The 25704-nt window shown below is 38.6% G+C and overlaps 6 protein-coding genes across 10 annotated transcripts; 4 read left to right on the plus strand and 2 right to left on the minus strand.

The window, feature by feature from the left end:
- The first annotated feature begins 2002 nt into the window (after positions 1–2002).
- On the plus strand, positions 2003–4106 carry LOC106392568 (F-box/kelch-repeat protein At3g18720-like). Its single transcript, XM_048753381.1, has 2 exons — positions 2003–2857; positions 3109–4106. Exons 1-2 carry the CDS (start codon positions 2100–2102, stop codon positions 3347–3349), a joined length of 999 nt encoding a protein of 332 aa, XP_048609338.1. The 5' UTR covers positions 2003–2099; the 3' UTR covers positions 3350–4106.
- A 205-nt stretch (positions 4107–4311) lies between these two features.
- Positions 4312–6259, minus strand: LOC106450775 (probable dolichyl pyrophosphate Glc1Man9GlcNAc2 alpha-1,3-glucosyltransferase). The gene is made up of 3 exons (XM_013892534.3): positions 5440–6259; positions 4812–5256; positions 4312–4739 (listed from the first exon to the last, which is right to left on the minus strand). The coding sequence occupies exons 1-3, from the start codon at positions 6154–6156 to the stop codon at positions 4384–4386; spliced, it is 1518 nt and encodes a 505-aa protein (XP_013747988.2). The 5' UTR covers positions 6157–6259; the 3' UTR covers positions 4312–4383.
- Positions 6260–14737: 8478 nt separating this feature from the next.
- On the plus strand, positions 14738–15657 carry BNAC04G05070D (FCS-Like Zinc finger 3). The gene is made up of 2 exons (XM_013836185.3): positions 14738–15048; positions 15148–15657. The coding sequence occupies exons 1-2, from the start codon at positions 14939–14941 to the stop codon at positions 15311–15313; spliced, it is 276 nt and encodes a 91-aa protein (XP_013691639.1). The 5' UTR covers positions 14738–14938; the 3' UTR covers positions 15314–15657.
- Positions 15658–16135: 478 nt separating this feature from the next.
- On the minus strand, positions 16136–17863 carry LOC106395832 (putative casein kinase II subunit beta-4). The gene is made up of 5 exons (XM_013836182.3): positions 17525–17863; positions 17232–17447; positions 17047–17156; positions 16643–16808; positions 16136–16524 (listed from the first exon to the last, which is right to left on the minus strand). The coding sequence occupies exons 1-5, from the start codon at positions 17703–17705 to the stop codon at positions 16391–16393; spliced, it is 807 nt and encodes a 268-aa protein (XP_013691636.1). The 5' UTR covers positions 17706–17863; the 3' UTR covers positions 16136–16390.
- A 924-nt stretch (positions 17864–18787) lies between these two features.
- On the plus strand, positions 18788–20665 carry LOC106395834 (rac-like GTP-binding protein ARAC9). The gene is made up of 7 exons (XM_013836184.3): positions 18788–19269; positions 19364–19451; positions 19600–19709; positions 19809–19872; positions 19948–20012; positions 20098–20163; positions 20264–20665. Exons 1-7 carry the CDS (start codon positions 19123–19125, stop codon positions 20363–20365), a joined length of 642 nt encoding a protein of 213 aa, XP_013691638.1. The 5' UTR covers positions 18788–19122; the 3' UTR covers positions 20366–20665.
- A 285-nt stretch (positions 20666–20950) lies between these two features.
- LOC106395828 (nucleolin-like) lies at positions 20951–25097 on the plus strand. 5 transcript variants are annotated; one of them, XM_048753380.1, is made up of 13 exons: positions 20951–21176; positions 21225–21336; positions 21588–22081; positions 22161–22250; positions 22343–22582; positions 22828–23049; positions 23112–23466; positions 23555–23880; positions 23965–24068; positions 24158–24264; positions 24359–24471; positions 24557–24665; positions 24806–25097. In XM_048753380.1, exons 1-12 carry the CDS (start codon positions 21039–21041, stop codon positions 24650–24652), a joined length of 2397 nt encoding a protein of 798 aa, XP_048609337.1. In that variant the 5' UTR covers positions 20951–21038; the 3' UTR covers positions 24653–24665; positions 24806–25097. The 5 variants fall into 5 exon arrangements, with proteins under 5 accessions (XP_048609337.1, XP_013691630.2, XP_013691628.2 ...); XM_013836176.3 differs by having other exon boundaries at positions 20968–21336; XM_013836174.3 differs by having other exon boundaries at positions 20968–21336; positions 24557–24654.
- The last annotated feature ends 607 nt before the right edge of the window (positions 25098–25704 follow it).

The following is a 25704-nucleotide window of genomic DNA, read 5'->3' on the forward strand; positions in this document are numbered from 1 at the left end:
CCATCAAAAACGCTAGCGTCTCATAAGTGATACGAACGACTTCGCTATATATAGGTCACGCTAGATCCAGGAGTCCAACCTCTCATATCTACTAGCACTGTTTTTTTCAATTGTTGAGAATGTCTGTCTCTGATACTATTGCCGTCCTCTCCACCACCTTCAACGCTCTCCGCCTTTGTTGGTCTTCTCAAGTTTGTTGTTGGTCGTCTCCTCAGCTACTGGGATCCCCGTAACATCAATAAAAATGGTGAATTTATGGGAATCACCCTACTTTTGCTAGAAGAAAAGGTACCGTCATCTTCACTCTAACATGAATGATTTCTTCCTTCCATATTTCATAAAAACTAAAACTATTGGTCTACGTATTTAACTCTCCTTACCGACAATCTTTACGGACGACAGCGATCGTAGATGATAGGTTTAAAGTTGGAAGATGGACAGAGGTTTGATCATCTCCAGGCTCTTGCAAACACAAACTTAGAACCCCCGGTATAGTTTTATATATCACAGTCAAATTTCTCCAACGCCGTACATTCATATTAGCTACTGATTTTTTTTTTTTGACATCTATTAGCTACTGATTCTTAATTTCATTTGTTAACTTTCAGATGTTGTTGGCCGGCCAAAAACATTTTCTGCTAGGCACTGACCTCAAAAACGCCTCAACAACGACTCGGCTTATGGTATGTTTTATTCTCATTGATCCAAGCCCGCTTTCACATAGTTCTCATGTTTTTATCCATTTGCTCCTCCTTTAAGAAAACTTATATAATCTCATATACCAATACGGTGGTCGTGTACTTGCTTTGTGTGACTGATGATGATGCGGCCCCTTTAGGCGTCTTATGAACTCAGATGATATAACCCAGTTTGTGGTGGTGGTCACCACGTTCAGTCCAAAAAATATTTAGGGATAGTCATATATTTTTTCTCAAGAAACATGTTGATGCTAAACAATTTCTGCTGAATATAGTACTTTCATGCATATATCTAACATAATAACATCATCTAATATAACACACACGTACAACTGTGTTTCAGACTGCCAGCAGCAACAAAACTCCAGACGTGGATTCCCAATCAATACTACCAGCAACAACTGTTAGCTACACGGTTCATGTGCCCAAGAGAGCCGAAGAAGTTGATGAAGCAATGCCAAGCTTTGAAAACGAAGAAAAGAGGCACGTGAGTGATTGTTTCAAGTCCATCAAACCGTCATCCCCACTTAGCTTATGTGTCAATGAAATAACAATTTTCGTATGTTTTTTCCTACTTTCAACTTTGGTTGTCTTTAATTATCTGCAAACTATCTCCCACCAGGAGAAGAGTTACTTGGTTTTTAAATAAAGGGGAACGTTGATGGGTCTTTGCATTTCGTGAAAATAAGCATGTCTTTTGCTTCATGCATGAGAACATGTTCAGATAGTTACATGGCATCGACGTTAAAAAATGCAACAAAGAAACCAACTAAAATCCAATAGCCACCAAAACAAAACAAAAACCTCAGAAAAAGTGACACAAGCACACCATCATATGTTCCTCGGTGGGAATTGGGATGCAGACAACTAAATACAAAAAATATATATGTATCAACTGGTCTTCGTTCACAAAGCGTCCTACACGTAATCAACAACAAACAACTGCCTCCCTACTAATTCCACCACCTCCGACCCTCTGCTTTGCCAAATAACTGTACGCACCAACACAAGTGTAAGAACAACATAACTAACAACACTAACACTAAGTAAAACTGAACAACAATAGCATACACAAATAACCCCGCGCTTGCGCGGGGCTCGGCCTCTAGTATTCCTTAAAGCAACACCTCTTTTGCATACGCATAAAAGGGAGAAAAAAAAACTCCAAGCATCTCTTTAGTTCTTTTACTTGCAAGTGTTTCAATATATGTTATTTAAGTTGCACGGATGAATGCTTTCACTTATTAAAGTTTGTAGGTTTCTCATGATACCAACATCTATGAGATCATGCCGTATAGCTTTTCTTAATATACTCTGATGAGTTATTTTTCTTCCTCCTTATGCTAATTGTCAGAAACAGTGTAAACGCTAAAGGAGATCGATCGTGTATCAAAAATAAAGATGTGTATTACAGGAATGTGGAATATGAATATTCCCTCAGATCTCCTGCTAGATATACTGTCCCGCCTCAGTTTAAAAGCCAACATACAAGCTTCCGCTGTCTGCAAGACATGGTGTGGAGCAGTTGTTTCTGTCAGGAAGTTACAGCTTCCTCATCCTTGGGTTTTTTATCCACTAAGAGCAGCAGAAGAGGGAAACTACCTTCTTTTTGATCCATCACGGTCTCAAACATATAAGCTAAACTTCCCAGAGTTAAAGAACTATGGATTCTCTTATTCTAGGGATGGTTGGTTACTTGTGGTAACAAAGGCCCCTTCGCGTTTGATATTCTTATTTAACCCATTTACCCGGGATCACATTTACTTACCCAAGTTGTTGTTACCTACTACAGCAGGAGACTGTTGCTTAGCCTTCTTAGCCGCTCCTACATCATCAGCTAACTGTTTGGTAATATCGTTTAATTACACTATTAGCCCCTCAGATATAATTGTGATCGATACTTGGCGGCCTGGTGAAACCGTATGGACCACACATCGATTCAACAGCCAGTTACCTGGTCGACGTGCATGGAACAACTGTGACTTCTCGAATGGTATGTTCTATTGTTTCAGCACCTGCGGCTACCTCGGGGTTTTCGACCCGTCGCCGAACAGAGAAACCTGGAAAATTCTACCGGTGAAACCATGTCTCGCCTTTCGTCAGGTGGATCTCACTAGGAGAATGATGATTACGGAGCATGAAGGAGACATCTTTGTCGTGTGTAATAGTTGCTAGTGCCGGCCCGGTACGTATTAGGACCAGAAGCCCAAATAAAATTATGGGCCGATAATAAATATGTTTAAAAAATTAAGGTCGATTTGTAGGGGAGCAGTTTCGAACTCATGACATCACAGACACCATTACTACTACTAATACCACCATACTATGAAGAATTTTTGAAAAATAAAGGCCGACTAATAACTGATATTATTCTGGGCCGGAAGCTGAAGCTTCTAATGCTTGGTATCAGGGCCGCTACTGGCTATAAGAAGTCGTCGGTGTTTAAACTAAACCGTAAAGGCAAGAGGACGTGGGAAGAGAAGAGAGAGCTTGGTGGCTTGACGATATTCGCAAGTCGCATTGCCTCTCTTACGAGAGCTAGTAGTCTCTCCTCCAAGGAGAGGAACAAACTATACCAGTTGGAGGTGGGCGCAAGGCAGGTATTTGCTTTTTTACGTATACTTGATACTTGGTTTGCTTTGAATGAGTAATGAATTTTCTGACTTTTCTACTTGACTTATCAGAAACGAGTAATTGTTATTTCGAGTACTTGTCCAAAACTATGTTACTTGCAAGTTACTTGCCTTGTTCGATTACTTGCTACTTACAAGTATTTATTAATTACTTGGATATATTTCCAATTTCTAAAAATTACTTGATAGATAATATTTTAAGAGAGAAGGTTATGAAAGTTTGTTTTATTTACTCGACTTGGTAAAAATACGAGAGTTATTTTACATAAAATATTTGCACCTAATATAAAAAAAGAGATGGAATTCAATTAGAAAGTATTGTTTACTTCTTACAACAAAGAAATATTTGTTTAGGGCTTTGGTTTTTATGGTTTAGTTATCATTTTTGTCGTAAAACAAGTAACGAATAATATCAAAACGAGTCGTAACTTTTTTTGTGATACTTGTTACTTGCCTTGTACTTGCAAGTAGCAAAACTTAACAACTTGATACTTGACTTGGCAACGATGAGTACTTGAAAAAACGATGCGAGTACGGGTCAAATAGCGGGTATAAGGCAAATAACAAGTATTCATGCCCAGCCCTGATACCAGGGCGAGTGCTTTTCCATTGTTGATGAGAAAATTGGCTTTTCCCGCCGTTCAAGTAACTATAATACTAACTACATGTCTTGGGTGTTTCCTCCTCGCAACAAAATTAATTTGTGACTTGTTTTGTCTTATGAAGAAGTTTATTTATGTTTTTTTTTTAAGTTGCTGTAGTATATACAGTTTTAGGTTTTATGAAAATTTTACATCTAATGGTTTATATTTATTTTGAAGATTTTATGTAGATATATTTTTTTATACTAATCTGCATGATTATATAATTATTTTTCTGAGACTCAAAGTTCAGATTTACTGTTGTAAATTCACTAATGAAACATCTACTTAAAGGATTATGAAACAAAATAAAATCACAAGTTCATGATGAGAACAATAAAGGAAACTACATGTATACATGATTAAAACATAGTATTAAAATCAAACGCCTCAGGTAAATAAAAATCTATGTCATGTCAGGATCTTACGAAGCTGCCAAATCCAAGAGTACATGATACCAACGGCACAGTACGTCGAGATCAACATCAAAGGCATGAATGCATATCTATCACCTAGAAAATAAGGATGCAAGAACTGAGACACTACCTCTACTAGAACCAAACCCATCAGATAGCTCTTCTCAACACATCCAATCTCAAACTTGCTCTTGCTTTCACCACCTTCCTTCTTCTCCTTCAAGCCTTTCTCGTCTGTGTATTGAGCCGAAAAGCCTAGCCACATTACCATGGAGTGGAGTAACAGCAACAGAACCTTGATTGGGTATTCCCGGGGCTCATATGAGAGTGGAAAGAGCGAGTAGCAAGAAACTGCAGGAGATTATAGAGATCATCAGTAACATGGAACGATTGATTTACGCGCAATGCAACGACATTATATACCTATGGAAACCAAGAAGTAGTGTTTAGCATCTTCTAAACTCTGCACTGCAACAATTGCTAGTGGGATAGTGAAGTGAAGCGACGCTTTCTCATGTACATGCCATCCAAACAAAAACCCGCATGTGTATGCATAAGCTATCCATCTAGCCACAAGCCCGGGTTGCGGTTTCTTCCAAGCTTTGATCAGACATGGAGTAATAGCAAGTAGTACCATCACAAACGTTGTCAACGGCGTGATCTGAGGGAGAACTGCAAAAGGTGAAGAGTCCCCAACTAAACCGCCAGTGAAAGAAGCCGAAGGAACCTGAACATCGAACCCGAGCTTCCGTAGCGTAAAGGCAAGACCTTTGTCGAGTATTATATAGAAAACCCAAAAGTTAGGAGCCCAGTAAGCATGACACAACCCTCTCCCAAAAGGAAACATTCTACTTATCACTTGCTGTATCTGCAACACATCAACAACAACAACACTACTCACCATAAGATATTATATACAAAGTCATTGACTTTCTCTACAAACAGAACAAATGACTCATGAAACTGACAAGTAACAGCGGTTTCTAAGACAGTATTCAATGTAATAAGTAAGACAGCAAGGCTTAAAAACTAAAACTTTCTTACTACTAACCTGTCCATTGTATATAAACGGTCCAAAGGCTGCGGCGAAAACCGCCACAACAACCGAACCAAGAGCCACAAGCCTTCGCAAACCGGTAGCTAAACCGGCCCAGCAATAATGCCTCAGTAGATAAACGAAGTAAACCGGAGCAGCAACAGCGAACAAATGCTTGAAACACAACACAACAGCGAAGAGAAACCCACCAATCAGATCTCTCCCATCTTGCAGAAACGAAACCGACAGCAACAGCCAACCAAGCAAAAACCCATTGTACTGAAAATGAACGTGATCAACCATCAACAGCCCCGGAGACCAAACCACCAAAACACAGATCAGGTTCCGCCTCAAAGGCTCAACCTTTCGAGTCAATCTGTAAACACCGAAGAGAAGAGAGAGATCGGAGAAGATAACGGTGATGCGCTGGAAGTAGACGACGGAGTCTGCGCTGTAATCGAGACCTAAGCGAAGATCCACGATCTTGGGATCGACGAGACGAGCGAAGAGCGAGAGGAAGCGCTCGAAGTAGGCGAAGAAAGGAGGGTAGTCGAGCGTCCATTGGCTGGTCTCGTCGAAGTACCATTCGGAGAGAGGGAGAGAGTGCGTGATCGCGAGCCAGTTGCGGTGGACCTCGAAGTCGGTACTTCTGTACGACGGGATTAGGAGGAGCTTCACGGCGGTTGCTGCGGCGAAGAACCAGAGGAGGAGGTGTCGCCGGTCACCGTCCATCTCGGCTCCGATGGACTGTAAAAAGATCAGAAACCGTGTGTTAGAAAATCTGTTACTGTGAGGGCTTTTAATGGGCCGAGGAAAAGCCCATGTTGAAAGGTAGCGTGACGGAGTTTTACGTGGAGCTGTGCAAATGGCGTTACTTAATTGGTTGATAAAGTATGACATGGCACTACGTTAAACTATGACTTTTCTGAGGTTGATCTACGTACGGCTGAGATTATTTACGACAGCGAATCAACGGCTGTGATCATCAATGCTGTTAAATCAAATCCTAAACAGCAGACTAGCCCTGCGATTTCGGATACTTCTGTTTATTGAGATCGGGTATTTTCGATTTCGGTTTCGGTTTCGATTTATTAGGTTCAGCCGCAATTCTACCGAAGTAAACCGAATAAATCGGTTCAGTTTTTGGTTAATTTTGGTTTTTAAACTGATCTTTCGGTTAATTTTCAGTATAATTTTCTAAAATAGTTGGATATTTCCGGTTAAATTCGGTTATTTCTGTTAAATTCATTTATTTTTCGTTATTTTGGTAAATCCAGTTTCAGTTTTTTTTTCGGGTATTTATGTTTTTTATATATTTTTAGAAAACTAATAATCAGAAATCCAATCGAACCGAACCGAAATCTAAACTAATTGTTTAAACCCTACAGAACTAAACCGAAATGAAGACCATAACCAAAAATGGAAAACCGAAAATTTTGGTTTTGTTCGGGAAAAAAAAACGCAGGACTACGTAGACTGAGTTACTCAATTACTATTGGGCCAATGAAAACCCCATGATTAAAGGTATCGACGGAGTTTTACACATGGCATTACACAATTGATGCTGAAATTGACCTACAGCCGAGAGCATTTACGATGACAAAACAAAGGCTGTATCCAGCAATTCTAGTATTAGATTAAATCTTAACCGTAAAATTAAAACCGATATAATTTAATTCCCATGCAACCTTAAGGCCTTTGCTTAACCGCCACGTATCACAAACTCCCAGCAAAGCTGGCGCACGAGCGAGATTCACCACACGTGTCAGTGGCAGGTGGGTGTGCAGTGAAAAATGGAAAAAGGTAGGATAAACGGGGTACAAGGGCAGCTGTCATGGGCCCGATAGACAAGAGCGTCGATTATTGGGCCTGAGAGAGGTGATGGTGGGTCCCCCATTAATAATTAAAGGTCTTTTTAAAATGGTTTTGTGTAGTCAGCTCCTCGTTTTTGATATTCCCAAACTTTAGTGGAACCTATTTCCCCACTCGAACGCCTTGTTGCAATAACGACATATGACAAGTTGTGTGGTCCTGGCAACTTTCTCTTTTGGACTTTTATTATAATTCATTACAAAAGATAATTATTTGCTTCTTTTTTTTTTTTCCATCTAAAATTTATTAAAAGGCAAAGCCCATAAAACGAAACCACAAGGTTACAAAGATAAAACCCAGAAACACATGGGCGAACCAAACCGCAAACCATTTTTGGGCCGTAAGCCCATCATCCTAAACCCAAAGGCGCCGCTTCATTCACTCAAGGTTCGTGAACGGGACGCGTGTCAAGATCCTCACTGCGAGGAACCACGCATCACCCGGCCGCCACGTGTTGACCGAATCACCATCAGAGAGGCACGCGTCGAAAGATCGAAGCACCACCTCTTCACCGGTATGCTAACCACCGTCGCCACAATCCTCGGAAATCCACCAGAAGTCGACAACCGCTTCCGCCAGGATCAAAGAGAAAGCGCGACCAAATCTCCACCCTGGAGCCCAAACCCGTTGAAGCTATTGATCTCGAAACATCGATCTACGCTTTAAGAAACATCAAACGTCTACGATCGAACCAAAAATCAACAAGGATATTCAGAACGAGAGTCGATTGGACAAAGGAAAAGCAAAAGCGTAGATCGAGAACTGGTTCCGGATCAAATCGGAGAAGAAGCCGGAGAAAGGACGGTGCTATCAGAACCACCGCTTTCCCGGAGACGATCGCCGGCGAAATCCGGTGCTGTTAGAGCCACCGTTTCCCGGAAACGAAAGCTGGCGACAGCGGTGTAAAAGGTATCACCGCTTCCCAAAATTAAGCTCGCTAACCGGAGATAAAATTGATTGAACCTCCGGAAGAGATTTCATCTCGATCCTTTCTCTGTGACTGATTTTAGAGAGAAGACAGAGCAAAAGGAGAGATTTGTACTTTTCTTATTTCTTCTGTTGCAAAGTTTGTTTAATCATCTTATTTGCCTTTGTAGAAACATCTTATTTTTATTTTCTGATTTATAGATAATTATTTGCTTATGTAACAATATACTTATTTTTTTGTTTTGTGAATATATTGGTTTCCAAGTTCGTAATGTGAATCATTGCTTACTCAGAAACATTTGAGTGCTTGACGTGGTGGTCTTTGTTTAAACATATACTATAATTAAAAGAAAACTATCAGTGTGTTTCTTGCCACGATTGATTTCAAAAGACAAGGTCTGCTGGTGTCTGCTAAATTTCAACTAGGAAAGATTATAATATGAATAAAAACGTATATATAGTACTAGCTCAAACTCAGTTTTGATTTTTTATAGAGAATTCCGCATATATGACACGTATAAGTACGCAATAAAAAATGCTACAATGTATAAGTGAATTAAATACTTATTTGGAAAAAGAACTTCCTCCAGTAATCTCTTTAGATGCTTTTTCTTACCTTGAGTTTAACACGTGTATCCTGTGTTTTGTCTCATCACAACATAAAACAATTAATTAGTAATATAAGAAAACGTTACTGTCCATAGAGGAATTAATGAAATATTTTACAAGTACAATAAGTACACCAAGTAAACAAATGAGAGGCGATTATAAATTTTCGGGAAAATTCATTAAAAATACCCAGACCGAATTTCTTTTGCTACTTTAATACACGAATTTTTTAGGCTCTCCATTTAATACACAGACTAAATTGCGTTACCCATAAAATACATCAACTTCTGAATTTCGGAAGTTTCACACTTCGATTATAACAGCGTTAACTCTGTTTAACAGAGAATCAAGAGGACGTTAATTTTTTAATTAAGCACGTGATTAAACCGTTAAAACATCGGGTTCCTTCATCAAAAGCCCCAAATTGAAAGAAGAACAAACCCTAATTTCATTTACCCCACAATCGAATTGCTCTAGACTCTCTTCTTCTCTAAACATTGTTCTTCTATGTTCTATGAGAGACATAAAAGATGAGGTAATTCCCGATCCCTTCCCTTTATCTTTATTTGATTTCCAAGTTTGTGTTGTTCTTCTTCTTCTTCGGTTTGATTGTGTTTCTAAATCATAATCTTTGGTTTGATTGCAGTGAACTAGGGTTAATGAAGATTAGGCTACATTATGGAGGCGTTATGGAGCGTAAAGATAACGACTTTCAGTATCGGGGAGGATTAGTGAATAAAGACATTGCTATCGATCCAGATTACATGACGTGGTGTATGTTCGAAGGATTCTGTGAAGACAATGGGTCAAACGGGAAGGTGAAACACGTCTGGTACAAGCTTCCACAAGAATCTATGGAGTCGGTGAAAGAGATTTTGGAACTTTCTTCAGATGCTTCTATTAATCAGATGTGTTGTGAAGCTATGAAAGTAGGTGGAGTAGATATCTACATTGAGCAGAGTGTTGGTGAACAGGTTCCGGAGAATGGTGAAGAAGATAGAGGTGAAGAAGACATCGGTGAAGAAGAGAGAGACGAGGAAGCTCAGAACAATGGGGAATCGTCCAATGCTCGTGATGAGGTTGAGGAAGAAGTCATCGAAGAAGCAGAAGATATTCCATTTCAGTCACTCTTTGGAGATAACCATGATGATGAAGTTAGAGGTGCCACAAGTGAGAAAGTTAGAGATGCCGAAAATGAGGAGATTAGAGGTGCAGGTTGTGATGATGATGAAGAAGAATTGGAGAGGCAATTAAAGGATAATGAACATCCGGCTCCTGCTGTTGACACTGATGATGAGTGGGATTACTTCAATCGACAGGAAAAGGTGATTTCGAGAACTACGTACAGCAATGAGAAGCCTCCATACCTGTGGTTAATGCAGACATTCAAGAGCAGAGAAGAGTTCAAAGACCAGTTATTGCGCTATGTTTTGAAGACAAATTTCGATGTGAAGCTTTGCCGATGGGAGAAAACAAAGCTGGGAGCCATTTGTACAAAGGAAAATTGCGAGTGGAAGATTTATTGCTCTGTTGAGAAGCCAAAGGGGAAGTGGATGGTGAAATCTTATGTGGATAAACATAATCATCTGAAGAGTAGTAAAGCAAGGATGTTGAAGCAGGGTACAATTGCAAGGATGTACAAGGATGAAGCAAGAAGAAGACCTGGTATTAAGTGGACTGACATCAAGGATGAGATAATGATGAGGTACAGTCTCTCAGTTTCTAAGTGGATATGCACGAAAGCCAGAAGAATAGCTCTAGATTTGGTAATACAAACTCAGAGAGAGCAATTTGCCAAGCTGTGGGATTATGAGAGGGAGCTTCAGCGTTCAAATGAGAATACGAAGACTGAGATTGTGACTATTCCTCGTGACGATGGTAAGGTTGTCTTCGACAGATTCTACATTTGTTTTGAGAATCTGAGGAACACATGGAAGAATTGTTGTCGGCCTATTATAGGACTTGATGGTGCATTTATGAAATGGGAGTTAAAGGGTGAGATTCTTGCAGCTGTTGGTCTAGATGCAGATAATAGGATTTATCCTATAGTGTGGGCAATAGTTAGAGTGGAAGATAATGCTTCATGGGCTTGGTTTGTTGATAAGTTGAAGGCTGATTTGGATTTGGGGTTAGGCAATGGATTCACTATCATATCTGACAAGCAGAAAGGTTTGATAAATGCTGTTGCAGACCTTCTACCCGAGGCAGAGCATAGACATTGTGCTAGACACATTTTTGCAAATTGGAGGAAGGTTTATAGTGCGTCAGAGTATGAAGATTATTTCTGGGCAATTGCATACAGCTTCACGAATGGTGATTATCAGATCAATTTGAAGGCTTTAGAAGTGTTCGACGCAAAGGCACATGAGGACTTGCTGAAGACAGGACCGAAGACATGGTGTAGAGCATTTTTCAGTAGACATGCACGATGCGAAGATGTGTGTAACAACCTCTCAGAAAGCTTCAACAGAACAATTTAGGCCTTGGCAGAATAACCGGAACCGAAGAACCGAACCGAAATATCCGAAACCGGAACCGGACCAATACCCTAAAATACCCGAACGGTTCCTATATTTTTATATCCGAAATAACCGAACCGAACCGGAACCGAACCGAGAACCGAACGGGTACCCGAATATATAAAAACATTAATTATATATACATATAACATCACTAAATATATATTTTTAATTTAAAATTCTATTAAAAGTATTTGAAAATAGTTGAAGATAACTAAATTATTATAAACTATCCAAACTACCCGAAAGTATCCGAAACTATCCGGATAGTTTTATCCGAAATATCCAAAATAATCTGAAATATCCAAATTTTTTATCTAAATCATCCTAATTATTTGATATTTTACCTTAAATAACCAATATTTTATCCAAATTATCCGAACTACCCGAACTATCCGAACCCGAACCGGATCCAAATGAGAACCAAACTTTTTCCGGATATTTTCCGGTTCCTACATTTACTATCCGAACCGAACCGAACCCGAAACTATCCGAACCGAACCAAACCGAAAATACGTCAAGTACTAAATGGATCCTCTAGCCCTTATCCGAACTACCCGAAACCCGAAATACCCGAACCGAACCGAACCGATACCCGAAATGCCCATGCCTAAGAACAATCAAAGATGCTCGTAAGTTGCCATTGATTAACATGCTTGAGGAGATTAGGAGACTTGTAATGAAGCGTAACTCTCGAAGGCGTGACATAACAAGTGGCTGTTCGACTCAGTTTCACCAAATATCATGGAGATTTTTGAGCAAAACCGCCAAGCAAGTAACCACTGAACCGTTATTAAAAGTAGTGAAAGCTTATATGAAGTCACTGAGTGGGATTGTAGCTACGTGGTATGTCTTCCAGAAAAGCATTGTGCTTGTAATCGATGGGACCTCACCGGGATACCTTGTCAGCATGCTATTTATGTCATAAACGAGCATAACAAAGAACCTGAAGAGTAAGCACCATTCTTTCTTCTCATATCTTAGTATTATATAGGTTCTAACTCTATCTCTCTTTCTATTTTGTAGCTTTGTTGATCCTTATTATCTGACATCAAGGTGGCAAGACACCTACGAAAACAACATAAAACCTGTCAACGGAGAGAGATTGTGGGAGAAGACAGGTAAGGAAGCTATACAAATCCCTGAAAAAAGGAGAATACCAGGACGCCCGAAGAATTATGATAGGATCAAAGAGGCACATGAGTCAAAGACAAATCCAACAAAGGTTACAAGAGAAAGAAGAAGGATGACATGTAGCAACTGTAAGCAAACAGGTCATAACTGTGGAACTTGTACTCTACAAGCTGCTCCTGAGCTTCCTAAACGCAAAAGAGGACGGCCAAAAAAGACTGTAAGCAAAATGCTTTTCTTATATGTTTTTCCTGTGGTTTGATGTGTATGTAATTTCACATATGATTTTCTTAATAAGGATGATCCTTGGAGCATTCAAAATGCACCGAAGAGGAGGAATGCTCAAAGCCAGTCCACACCAAATCCGGTCAGCACACAACCTTGTGTTGATCCACAACCATCAACTGCTCCAACTGCTAGAGGCTGTGGCCGTGGACGGGGACGAGGGAGAGGGCGTGTTCGAGGCCGTGGACGTGAGTGTGTGCCTCCTGTTCCAAGAGAGTCTGGTTGCTATATTGCTCCTTACTCTGGTCGTGTATTTGAGGTATGGGGGCTTGCTGCTGTGAGTGATCAGAATTCACAAGCCTCTCAACAACAACCTGAAGACTCTTAGGCTCTATAACTTCATAATCTTCTTCTCTTATTTTATTTGGATGTTTTAAAACTCTCTAGGATGATCTTCTTTTGTTTGGATGTTTTAAAACTCTGTAAGATGATCTTTTGTTTGGATGATCTATGATATGTATTTTTAAGAAATTATACAGAAAGAAGACTCAAAATGTAACAACAACAAACATAAAATTCATTGATCAAAGAGAGATGAAAATGATGCCATTACAATAAAAGACACACACAAACCATGACAATATGAAACAGAAAGACCAACAAAAGACACAAACATGACAAAACAAAACAGAAACACATATCCTAATGAAACATTACAACAAAAGAGACAAACCATAACTACTTCTTCAGAATGGTAATAACAAGGATGACTGTGACAACAGCGAAGCCTCCCATCGAAAGAGCAATGAATTGCCTTAGCAATTTATCCTTTTCAACTGATGTGATAAGAGCAATTTCAAGTTTTTTTTTCTCCTCTGCGAGTCGGTCCCCTTCCTCCAACAATAATGCAGTTGAATCTTCAGATGTGGCTGGTTGAGAAGCTGTGCTAAGCAACGGTTTCAGATTTCTGATTTCTTCTCTCTGACGATCCATCACGCCTCTCGCCTCCAGTAAACTCTGTTTCTGCCATTCATTTTGCTCCTGCTTATCAATCCAATCGACGAACCCATGAGAACCGCAGCACCAAAACCTTCTACCCGGATTGTCATCTGTCCATGCCTTCGCCGGAGTCTATCTCTTATTACAGTAGCATAACGGACCGTCGACCTTCTTCTTATAGGATGACCTTGCACTAGAACTCGAGCCTTCACTCTTAGCCATCGATTTGAGAGATTTCTGGGAAATAAAGAGTTGAATGAAATTAGGCTTTGTTCTTTTTTCGATTTGGGGCTTTTGATGAAGGAACCCGAGGATTTAACGGTTCAATCACGTGTCTAATTAAAAAATTAACGTCGTTTTGATTTTCTGTTAAACAGAGTTAACGCTGTTAGAATCGAGGTGTGAAACTTCCGAAATTCAAAAGTTGATGTATTTTTTGGGTAACACAATTTAATCTGTGTATTAAATGGGGAGCCTAAAAAATTCATGTATCAAAATTGTAAAAGAAATTCAGTCTGTGTATTTTTATGGAATTTTCCCTAAATTTTCACACAAGGAACGACACATTGTCCAGGGGAAATGAATCCTAAGAAAGTAAAAAGTACACACTAGAACAATTTTTAAAAAATAGCTAGTACAAGAAAGCAGTAATATAAAAATTTATAACGTAGAAACTTTCATTTAATGTTAACTATTTATATTTAAGGAAAAGTCCATCAATCATGCGTTATGCATGTTATTGTGGCCAACGAATCTTACAAATGTTTACTTGTAATTTATTGTATAGACTTTTGTGTGCCTCATAAAAATAAAAAAATAAAAAATAAAAATAAGTAACTAGTACGGACAAAGAGAGTTTGGTTCATTGTATCTTACAACTTTATGGATGAATTATCCCGGTAAAATTAGCAGAAACAGAATCTAGTACTTCAATTCACCAGACACACAAAAAAACACTATTAATAAAATAAAAGTAATGAATTAGTAGCATTGAACTTTTAACGTATAGTGTTATTTCGAGATTGAAAGAAGGGTGTAGACCACAGTAACGATAGTGGTCCGTAACACAGGTGATTAGTTCAAGTCAAGCAGAAAGTCCCAAGCTTGCCTTTATATACGTACACCAAATCAATCTGCTTCCACCTCCTCCTCTCTCATTCTTCTTCCTCTCTTAGCTGAATCTCGAATCTGGTTCAAGAATCTCGTCTTTTTTTTAGAGATTAATATAAGCAATGGCTTCATGTTACGCTGAAGTTTTTGGTAGTGAAGAGCCACACTTTTTGGAGTCTTGCTCTCTTTGCCGTAAACACCTTGGTCGTAACTCAGACATCTTCATGTACAGGTACTTAATTAACACCGATCAATACTCATTGCCTTTTTTATAAAATTATTAAATTAAAATGATTTTTATTGAGATGTTTCTTGATTTGTTTTTTTACAGAGGAGACAAAGCGTTTTGTAGCAACGAGTGTAGAGAAGAACAGATCGAATCTGATGAAGCGAAGGAGAAAAGCCGGAAAGTTTCTGCTAGATCTCTCCGTAAAAAATCTTCCGAAGCTGCTAAAGATTGCAAAACCGTTCGGACAGGAACTCTCGTGGTCGCTTAGTTGAGAACTTTTATTATATATATAAAGCAAATAGCTTTTCTTTATATACCCTATTTTGGTCAAAAAGCTATAATATACCCTTCTTAAGAATAACCTCCGAGGTTTTGCTATGTCACTATGTATCTGGATCGGAGATGAATAGGGGGATCTGAGCAGGTTCTATGTAAAATGAACCTGGAGCTTGGGAGAGTGTTGATGGTTTTTGTTCATTTGAGGGGTTAGGGGGGATTTAAATTATTTTTGAAAATAAAACAGAGCATACTATATATATGTTCTAAATTCAATTTCTTTATCTTCCTCATCTTATGTTTCTATTCAATCAGAGCATTACTATGTTCTTATAATTATCGTATCTGCATCAAGTTCATCCACTGTTTTGATCCGCAAACAATTACATTTTATTTTAAACAAATCTTTTTGATTGTTCATTCCGTAATGCATTTTTCCGACACTAACTAATAACTCCGACAGTTCAGTTACACGTGGAAAAAGGATACAGCTATGTTGGGCCTTAATGGGCTATAAATAATAAGGATAGATAGGTCGATTCACAATGTCTGGGCCATTTAAGAAGAGCCCAAAGAGTCTGACCATATGTAGGTTTCCATCGTTGAGTGTCCTTGCCTCTTTTGTAGAGATGTTCATAGCCTGTCCATGAATCGAGAATCAAAATACAAAACTGTCCTTGATTCATGAGGTATATATTGTTGAGACTAAAGCAAACACCACTTTGTAACAAAACGAGACCCATGCCAATGTCTATTAGAACAAAAGAGTCGAATATTAGTGATGCACCTTAGTTGCGTACATCACAAGAAACAATAAGGACAAATCTCTTTTTTTACCTCAGCAATTATATTATACACAACAAACTGTTGAGAAAAATCAAAACCATATCTGTAAATGATTTAAATGAATCCCCACGGGTGCCAATGACAGATTCTCTATAGATCAGTTTCATCGAAGATTACAATACAGAGAACTCAACTTTTCAAGACCTTTTAGTCATAAGAGCTCTTTTGATCCTCCAACCACGATACAGTATGATGATCCGTGACCATCAAGAAGAATCATTCATCATTGTTTCTTGTGTACCTTAAAGCCAAATATCTTAGGAACGTAGCTTTGACTCGGCTTCTGCGGTTTCACGTTCCCATGGGCCATGAGAAACAAATGTGGGAATGTAGTCCCAAAGTAAGCTCCATCAATGTCTGCAAAAATAACCATTAAGGAAAACAAAAAAACACCAAGCAAGACAAATAACCAACAAACAAAACACTCTGAACATCTCCCAAAGCCTTTTTTGAACTAAGTGGAAAAAAAGGATACTGCCTTGGTATTTAGATCGCGGGTAGTAAAGATCCTCGCATTTAGGGCAGTATATCTTCACCGTGCTCGACCTCGGTATATCAGATTGCCCCACCGGAAGACAAGACTGCCCGCTGCAGAACACTCTCGGACATCTCCCAAAATCACAGTTCTTGTACTTCTCCAACTACAAACAAATTCAATCTCATTCAAACAAACCAACCAGAAGAAACAAAACATAACATAAAAGAAAACTAGTGTTCTAAAAATCGGTCTAGGCGAACAAATCAGACATAAACGAAACAATTTTTCTAGAATAATTCTAAATAAAGCACCCGCCTAATCAATGATCCCATATAAACCCCTAACTACCGACTAGCGATTTCTTGAACATTGTTTTAAAAAAAAAAACTTCTTTAATATACCATAGCAGCCATTCCTTTAGTAGTGAGAATGTAACGAACATGAATAAGACCATACAACATCTCAGCAGCTGATTCCACCAACTCATTCTGCTCTTCAGTAAAAATATCACCTAAATGTACACAATAAAAAAAACATCAGATCAAGTGCATAATCATAGTTTAAGGAAACTTCACACACTACTTACCGTTTGATGATTCAACATCTAAGATGAGATCAAGCGCGTAATCATAGTAAGGAACTAGACCACTCAACCCACACAGATTGAAATCATCCTGTACATAATCTTCATCCACTTCGCAGAAAAACTCATTCCCTCTCAAATTACAAAACCACGAGATCCACGATGTCTCTTCTTCTTCATCACCTTCTGAGCCACTCACATCTAATCCCTCAGATTCAACTGCTAACCAAAAAAAATAATTAGACCACTAACAAAAAGACAGAACATTTAACTGATGTTTTTAAAAAAGACAAAACCTTCGTGAAGGTGAGATTTATTAGTTGAGGTTGAAGGGAATGAATCTTTGTCTAAAGACTTTTTAAGATGTTTGTCTAAAGCTTCGTTGATTCTTTTCCGATCAGTAGCTCCGCCGAGGAGCTCCGATCTCGACGATGAGCCACCACCGCCCATTGTGATTCCACTACGACCCTTGTACATAACTCGATTAAAGTCTCAGACTTTATTATCAGGAGAGAGGCGGAGAGATCTGGGTTTTTTTCCCCCTTTTTGATTTGGTTGATCAGAGAGTAAACGAAAGAGAAGAAGAGGTAAAGTGTGCTCTCTGACTCTGCTTTCTCACTTCCTCTACTGTTTTGTTTTCTTCTCTTTGGTTTATAATTTTTTCTTTATTATTTACAAATGGGCTTTCCTTATTGGGCTTTAATCTTGTGACTGTATAAGGAAAATAAATAACACAGAAGATTCCTATACAACAAGTAAACCTATATTTTGCATAAAAGATACAGCTATGATTCTATATGGGGTGATTGGTTGAGGACGTAGGAGCTGTGCACGACCTTTTTAATTTTTATATCTATTTTTAAAAATAATTATGTTTTTATTTAAAAAAAAAAAATCTAAAACCAAAACATTATAAAAGGAGATATGTTATCTTTAAAAAACACTTTTTCTAGAGATCTTATAAATTAAAGCTAAACCTAAAAGAGCCACAGCCTCTGCCCCATATGATACCGTAAGAAGAAAGGAATCATAAAGTTTTTTTTTCTATATTTTTGCATAAACACGATAATAATGATCAACTTGCCTTTTCTTCTTGTTAATGATGAGGGTGTTTGGTGGTCTCTACCCATTGTCTAAACTTATAAACTCATCTTTTTTGGAGAAAATATTGTATATTGAAACCAAATTAATTCGCTAAGTAACGTCATCTCACTTATATATATATATCAACATAAAAAGCAAATTATTATATACATAAAATATGTGCAAACTAAAGTGATAAATTAAAAAAGTGGATTTGTTTTTACTAAAATCTTACTTGCTAACAAATTGTTTTCTTTACTGATCGACGATTTTCTTATGCCAAAGTTGAATGGCTAATCCTTTTTAATGAAAAGTCAATTTGAATATCATATTACATAACTGAATGTTTTTGTTGATAGCTCTAAATAGTCAAATATTCTGCTACCAATTAATTCGTTTATTCCGAAGTGTTTCTAAAAAAACATTTTACCAGTTTGAAACATACTAATTGCATTGTTTTAGTGACCTCTCACCAACACATAAACTAGATTTATTCTATAATATTTTGTTTCTTTTGCTGAAAAGGCTGGACCTTTTGTAATTTTTTGTATGTCATATTGAACAATTGGATACATTAAGAATATTCAACAAAAAGATAAGAAATAAAGCAAAGTCTATGCATTCAAAATACTTTTGCCTCTCTGACAGCTCAAATTAAAGTTGACTCCTTTGTTTTCCACGCTTTCAAATTAGTCTCGCAGCTTTTCCTCTCAACACTCGGTTTCCTTTCTACACTTAAAACCAGAAGCACAAAAAGAGAAAGAAAGAGAAGCTAAAACTCAGAGAGTACTATTCTCATTATCTCAAATCAATGTCAGCTTCTGTGGCTGCTGCATCAGTATCAACGACAACAACAACAACTGCGGCTACAACGTTTATAAAGTGCGTCACTGTTGGCGATGGAGCTGTGGGCAAAACTTGTCTTCTTATCTCCTACACCAGCAACACCTTTCCTACTGTATCCATCTCTCTCTCTCTCTCTTTCTTTCTTGAACTTTTTTTGTAAATGGCTTTTGGGCACTGTTTGGTGAATGTTGTCCTCGTTATTACAGGATTATGTTCCTACAGTGTTCGACAACTTCAGTGCAAATGTTTTAGTCGATGGCAAAACTGTCAATCTGGGTCTTTGGGATACTGCTGGTAAATATAGTTCTAAACTTTTGTCTCTTTAAAAGAAATGTTGACTTTGTTTCTCAACAATCTTGAAGTTTCTTGATAGTTGATAAAGAATGGATCTTTACTCAAACTAGATAGATTTTGAATTTGCGGTGTTTTATTATATGTACAGGTCAAGAAGATTACAATAGGCTTAGACCACTGAGTTACAGAGGAGCAGATGTTTTCATTCTTGCCTTCTCTCTTATCAGCAGACCTAGCTTTGAGAACATTGCTAAAAAGGTTTAAACTTTCTTTCTTTCCCTTTTCTTAATTTCACTGCTGCAATGTAACTTTTTCACACACCATCTCATGTGCTTGTGGTTCATTTTTCTTTTGCAGTGGGTCCCCGAGCTGCGACATTATGCTCCTAACGTGCCTATTGTTCTAGTGGGAACTAAATTAGGTTGAAGAAATCACTATCTTGAGGAATGTAGTAACATTGGTAAGTGTAAGAGAGATCTAATGTGTGTTCTTGCAGATCTAAGGGAAGATAAGAAGTTCCCAATGAACTATCCTGGTGCTTGCACAATCTCAACAGAACAAGTATGTTTCCTTACTATTTTATAATCAGAAACATGTATTAAGAATCAAGCATTTTATAACATTAAAAAGATTGTTTTCTTTATAGGGTCAAGAGCTAAGAAAAGAGATAGGAGCATTAGCGTATATAGAGTGCAGCTCAAAAACACAACAGGTACTAAAACCATTAACGCCTTGAGTTAATTTCTACGCTTGCTCAAATTTAATCTTCTAAAGATAAGAGTGTTGATGACGCTATGATGATGATCTTACAGAACGTGAAAGCGGTGTTTGATGCAGCGATAAAAGTAGTTTTACAGCCTCCTACAAAAATCAAGAAACAAAAGAGAATATTTGGCTTCTGCCATGCTCTCTGATCTCAAGATTCTCTGGCTACTTTTAAAATCTCTGGCTTGCTCTTTTTATGTATAAATCTTTATAGTGTTGCTATGAACGATTGTTAGTGTGATTTTGTTATCTTCGTTATGAGAGTAATTTGATCTTATAGTAGAGTGTGTGTTGTAATAATAAGCCAACTCTCGTCTATGTAAAAAAAAAGATGTACATAAACCAATGTATTAAAAATAGGTCTAGTCAGGCCTAAGCCTAGTTATCTAAACTAGTCTAAAACTTTTAAATCAGACAATAATATTAAAGAAATTCATTGATTTTTATAATTCATCAAAATAATTTTAAATTAAACCTAAAAGTAAAATATCTAATATATATAATAAATTAATAGTTCATTAACAATTCGTTCTACCTAAATCTTAAATAATCCACTTCATCGCTAGTTATGTAGAAACGTATTGCTACAGACATCCACATAAACAATGCTTCTCTTCAAGTCAGAAAATCAAAATAAACCGGATATTAACCGATCAGACCTAAACCGGAGAACAAGATAGGAAACAAACGGTATTAACTAACCTATACCGAATGAAAACCGGATATTAGGCCTCGGTGATATAAAAGCCGATCGAATTAGGTTGAGATTGGTCTCATTGGCTCAGAAACAAAAAAAAAAAAAAACAACACAAGAGGAAAGCTATGCCACCGAGGGTTGTCAAGAGAGGAGGAGGAGGCGCCGCGAGAAGAGGCGGTAGGGTCACGAGATCGGCTGTCAAGGCGCAGAATCCGCCAATTGAATCCGCCGATGACGAATCCGTCAACATCGGGGAGACGTCCGTCTCCGATGCTGCTGTGGACGCGAAGGAGGAGACACCGGAGGAGGAGGTGGATAAATCTATCGAGGAAGATAATCAATTAGACGAGTCGAAGCAGCAATCTGATTCGTTGGATGATCTTGAAGCTGCAGCGAATCCAAACGACGTCGTTCCGCCTCAAAGTAAGATGTTTTTCATTGTTTTTAACGGATCTAATCTTCGATTTGTGACTTGTTGACCGTAGAATGATTTAGATTTTAGGGCTAACTGTTCTAACTTATATGGAGGCCGGGCGGTCCTCTGCAAAAGCCTAATGAAACATTCGCCTATAGCTCTCGAATATTTTTGAAAAAAAATTATATTAAAAACTGTTGTTTTAGGTTTTGTTAACTTTAGGAATAGTGTAGATGTTTTACTAGCTTTTAACTCGCAGAGGAGACTGTGGATGATTTGGGGAAAGATGAAAGATTGGATTTAGACGACAATGATCCTGAGTATGACGCTGATGAGTACGGCGGGGAGGAGGAGTTTGAGGAGAGGGAGGAGGAGGATCATGAGTTGGTTAATCAGGAGGAGGAGGAGGAGTTTGAGGCCGAGGTAGAAAGCGAGGAGATTGGGGATCTTCACGAGAGTGAAGGCGATGTTGAAGAAGCCAAGCTTGGAGAAGCTGGCCATGTGGAAGTAGAAGAGGAAGATGACATTCTCAACGATAGGCGTAAGCGTAAGGAGTTTGAGATCTTTGTTGGGAGCTTGGACAAGGGAGCTACGGAGGAGGATTTGAAGAAAGTGTTTGGTCACGTGGGGGAGGTGACTGAGGTTAGGATTGTGAAGAATCCGCAGACGAATAAGAGCAAGGGGTATGCTTTCCTGCGTTTTGCTACTGTGGAACAGGCGAAACGGGCTGTTAAAGAGCTTAAAAGCCCAATGGTAAATCCGTCTACAACTTTAGTATTTGATGGAGAGATTGTGCTAGCTTTTACATTGTGTGTATACATTGGGACTGCAGATCAATGGTAAAAAGTGTGGTGTAACTGCAAGCCAAGATAATGATACTCTCTTCATTGCTAACATATGCAAGACATGGACCTCAGAAGCTGTAAGTGTCCAATAGATATGTCCACAATTAAAACCCCCAACTCCACAGTTCGTGGTGATTTTTGACCGTTGGGTCTTTGCTGTGTGTTTCAGTTGAGGGAGAAGCTGAAACACTATGACGTTGAGAGTATGGATGAGATTGCTTTGGTAGAGGACAGCAACAATGCCAACATGAACCGAGGGTATGCGTTTTTGGACTTCGCATCTCGCTCGGATGCCATGGATGCTCACAAACGCCTTATAAGGAAGGAAGTGGTGTTTGGACTTGAAAAGCCTGCGAAGGTTTCTTTTGCAGATTCCTTCTTGGATCCGGAAGATGAGATGATGGCGCAGGTACTCACAATGCAGGATCATTTATTTGTTGCATGCAAACTTTCATCCTGCCATTGTCTTCTTTTGAGCGTTGGAGGAGTTTATAAGGGCTGACATGGATGCCACCTATTTCACTTAATAGATTTTTCTTTTATGTCTCTGGATGGTAGCTTAGAATACTTTCTAACGACATTATTGATTGTTAGTGATTCTGTTATATCTTCTGGTCATAGTACTTTAGTTTGATTAATATTTTGGTGGTGCAGGTTAAGACTATCTTCATTGATGGTCTGTCAACTTCATGGAGCGAAGAGCATGTTAGAGACCTGTTGAAAAGATTTGGCAAACTTGAGAAAATTGAGCTTGCACGCAATATGCCATCAGCCAGGAGGAAAGATTTTGGCTTTGTAACTTTTGATACTCACGAGGCTGCTGTGACTTGTGCCAAATCTATCAACAACTCAGAGCTAGGCGAAGGAGAGGACAAGGTATGGCTTATTCTTATTCACGCAAGTATATTCTTGATTTCTAATTCCTCTCTTTGTTCCAGGCAAAAGTGAGGGCACGCTTATCCAGACCACTTCATGGAGCAGGCAAAGGCAGACAGCCCAGTCGCTCAGACCACCGGTCTAGTAGGCATGGGAGTAGACGATCTGGAAGGAGTTCACTGGCTCGTCTGCCACCTCGTAGCTCTAGAGGCGTTGGACCTCGGGCCCCACCTCCTAGTAGTGCAAAGAGAGCTAATGGATCAAGAGGAAGACGTCCACGACCGCCTCTACCTCCACCTGCAAGAGCTAGGCCCTCTAGGCCCTTGCCACCACCTGCAAGATCCAGGCCCTTACCGCCACCTTCAAGAGCCAGGCCCTTGCCACTACCTGCTAGGTCTTATGACAGAAGACCTCCAGGTACCACTAGGACTTGTTGTTTTCTCCATGTTCAGTTATCTTTTTTTTCTTCTTGAGCCTCAGTGTATTTGAAATTTTGATTTTGCAGTTCCTCCGTATCCAAAGGCTAGCCTGAAGAGGGACTATGGTCGGCGTGAAGATCTTCTTCCTCCAAGAAGCAGACCAGCTGTGAGCTATAGTAGCTCCAGGCTTTCTCCTGAGAGGCATTTGTCTTACAGAGATGATTATGCACCTCGTGGGTCTGTTGGTTATTCAGATATTCCTAGAGATTCTTCTCGCTTAGAAATGAGGAGGCCGTACGGGGATGACCTTTACAGTCCGAGGTTTGAAAGACCTCCTCCAAGTTACAGTGAAGGGAGATCTCGTGCTTATGATGAACCTCTTCCTGGATCAAAACGACCATATGCTGCATTGGTCTGATTTATTGCTTCCTCTGACCATTTTGTTCTATAATCAAACTATATGATTGTTTTCTTAACAAGTGTTTATATCATTCAGGATGACATTCCTCCCCGTTATGCCGACGTCGATGCTCGTCATTCAAGAGCTCGTCTGGACTATGATCTTGGCCCATCTCAATATGGGGAATCGTTTGGGGACCGGTATGTTCTCGTTCTATGGATATATCTCTGTCTGCAACTTCTTTGTGAAATATGTATGTCTTAGTTTCTTACTTGCATGTTTATTTTAGGATTCCTAGATCTAGTTTAGGATATGGAAGCAGCCGAAATGCAATGACAAGTCATGACTCGCGTGGTCCATATAGCAGCAGTCGTCAGGGAATGGATTATGGAGGAGGTTTGTTTGATAACTCTCTGTCTGTTGTGGCTTAACATACAGCAATACTGCGTCGAGATGCAAACACTTACATGGCTATGTTGCTTTACTTCAGGTTCGTATAGTAGCAGCGATGTAGGAGGAATGTACTCATCAAGCTATGGTAGTGAACCACCCAGAAGAGATGTAAGTTCAAGCTATGGTAGTGACATACCCCCCAGAAGAGATGTAAGTGGCTTCAGAAACATTCTCGTTTTCTCCTTTTTTGTTGGAAAGTTGAGTTGAGAGTAACTTTTTATTGTTGGAATTACAGGGAGGAGGTAGCTCGTATTCTTCAGTATACTCAAGTCGTGGACTGGGTGGTACTAGTTACTCAGGTGGTGGTGGTGGTCCAGGATCATACTACTGAAAGTGAGTTAGTGGTAATCTTTTGGTTCCTTCTTCATAACAAGTTTTAGGTTGTCTCTTGTGGTGCATTGTTTTGTTACTTGGAATGCCATCTAAGCAATGTGATTATGGAACAAATGGATTTACCAAGTGATAAAATTTGTAAATGGAACAGGTTTCGCCAGGAAGGAGGTTTGACCTATGCAAAGTTATGCAGGAGATAAGCAATTTGGTTGCAGGGCTATAAACCTGGGGGAGACTGTTGGAATAGAGAGTAGTAATAATGGATAATGAATTGGCTTCTTGTTTTAAGTGGCTTGCATCTTCAACTGCATTTGTATTTGAATCTGTTTTAGATGGTGTGACAAGCTTCAGTTATATAAACATGTTTTTTGTTTTTTATATATAGTAAAACTCTATTTGAGATTTATCATTTTTTATTTATTAATAAAGTTATCTTTTTATAATTTTTATAAGCTTACTTCTACCCAATAAATATATAGTAAATTATAATATTTTATTTATTTATTAACTTTTTATCAATTATTTATAAACATATTTCGTACCGATCAAAATGGATTAAATTATAATTTAATCAGTAAATACAACAATTTACAGAATGAAAATGATTGAAAATGATTGAAGGCAACAAAATTAATTAATTGTGGAAGCTCCCCAAGTTCAGTGGTTTGACTAAAGATTCATTAATGCTTTTACATCGGGAAGTCTGGGGTAAAATGCATAATCGCAAATTATGCAGATTATGGAGAAAAAAATTACAAGAGGTATTTAACATGGTGCAAGGACGTATCATCGAACATGAATCTCATAGGGCGGCTCAGAGTTATGCAGTCAGACGTGCATTCTCATATTCTCATATGATAGTAGAATTGTCGGCTGTAAAATCGTCTATGTAATATTTTCCATCATTGTAATAGCATAATTAATCAGACGTTAAAAAAATTAATTAATATTTATTTAAGTTGAAAATATAATACAGTTTATTCTTTAAAGGACACTAAATATGATATTAAGAAATATATATACGTGTATAAATTTCTTTAAATTTTTATA

Source organism: Brassica napus, chromosome C4 (assembly GCF_020379485.1).
Source record: "Brassica napus cultivar Da-Ae chromosome C4, Da-Ae, whole genome shotgun sequence".
In the NCBI taxonomy this organism is placed as follows: domain Eukaryota; kingdom Viridiplantae; phylum Streptophyta; class Magnoliopsida; order Brassicales; family Brassicaceae; genus Brassica; species Brassica napus.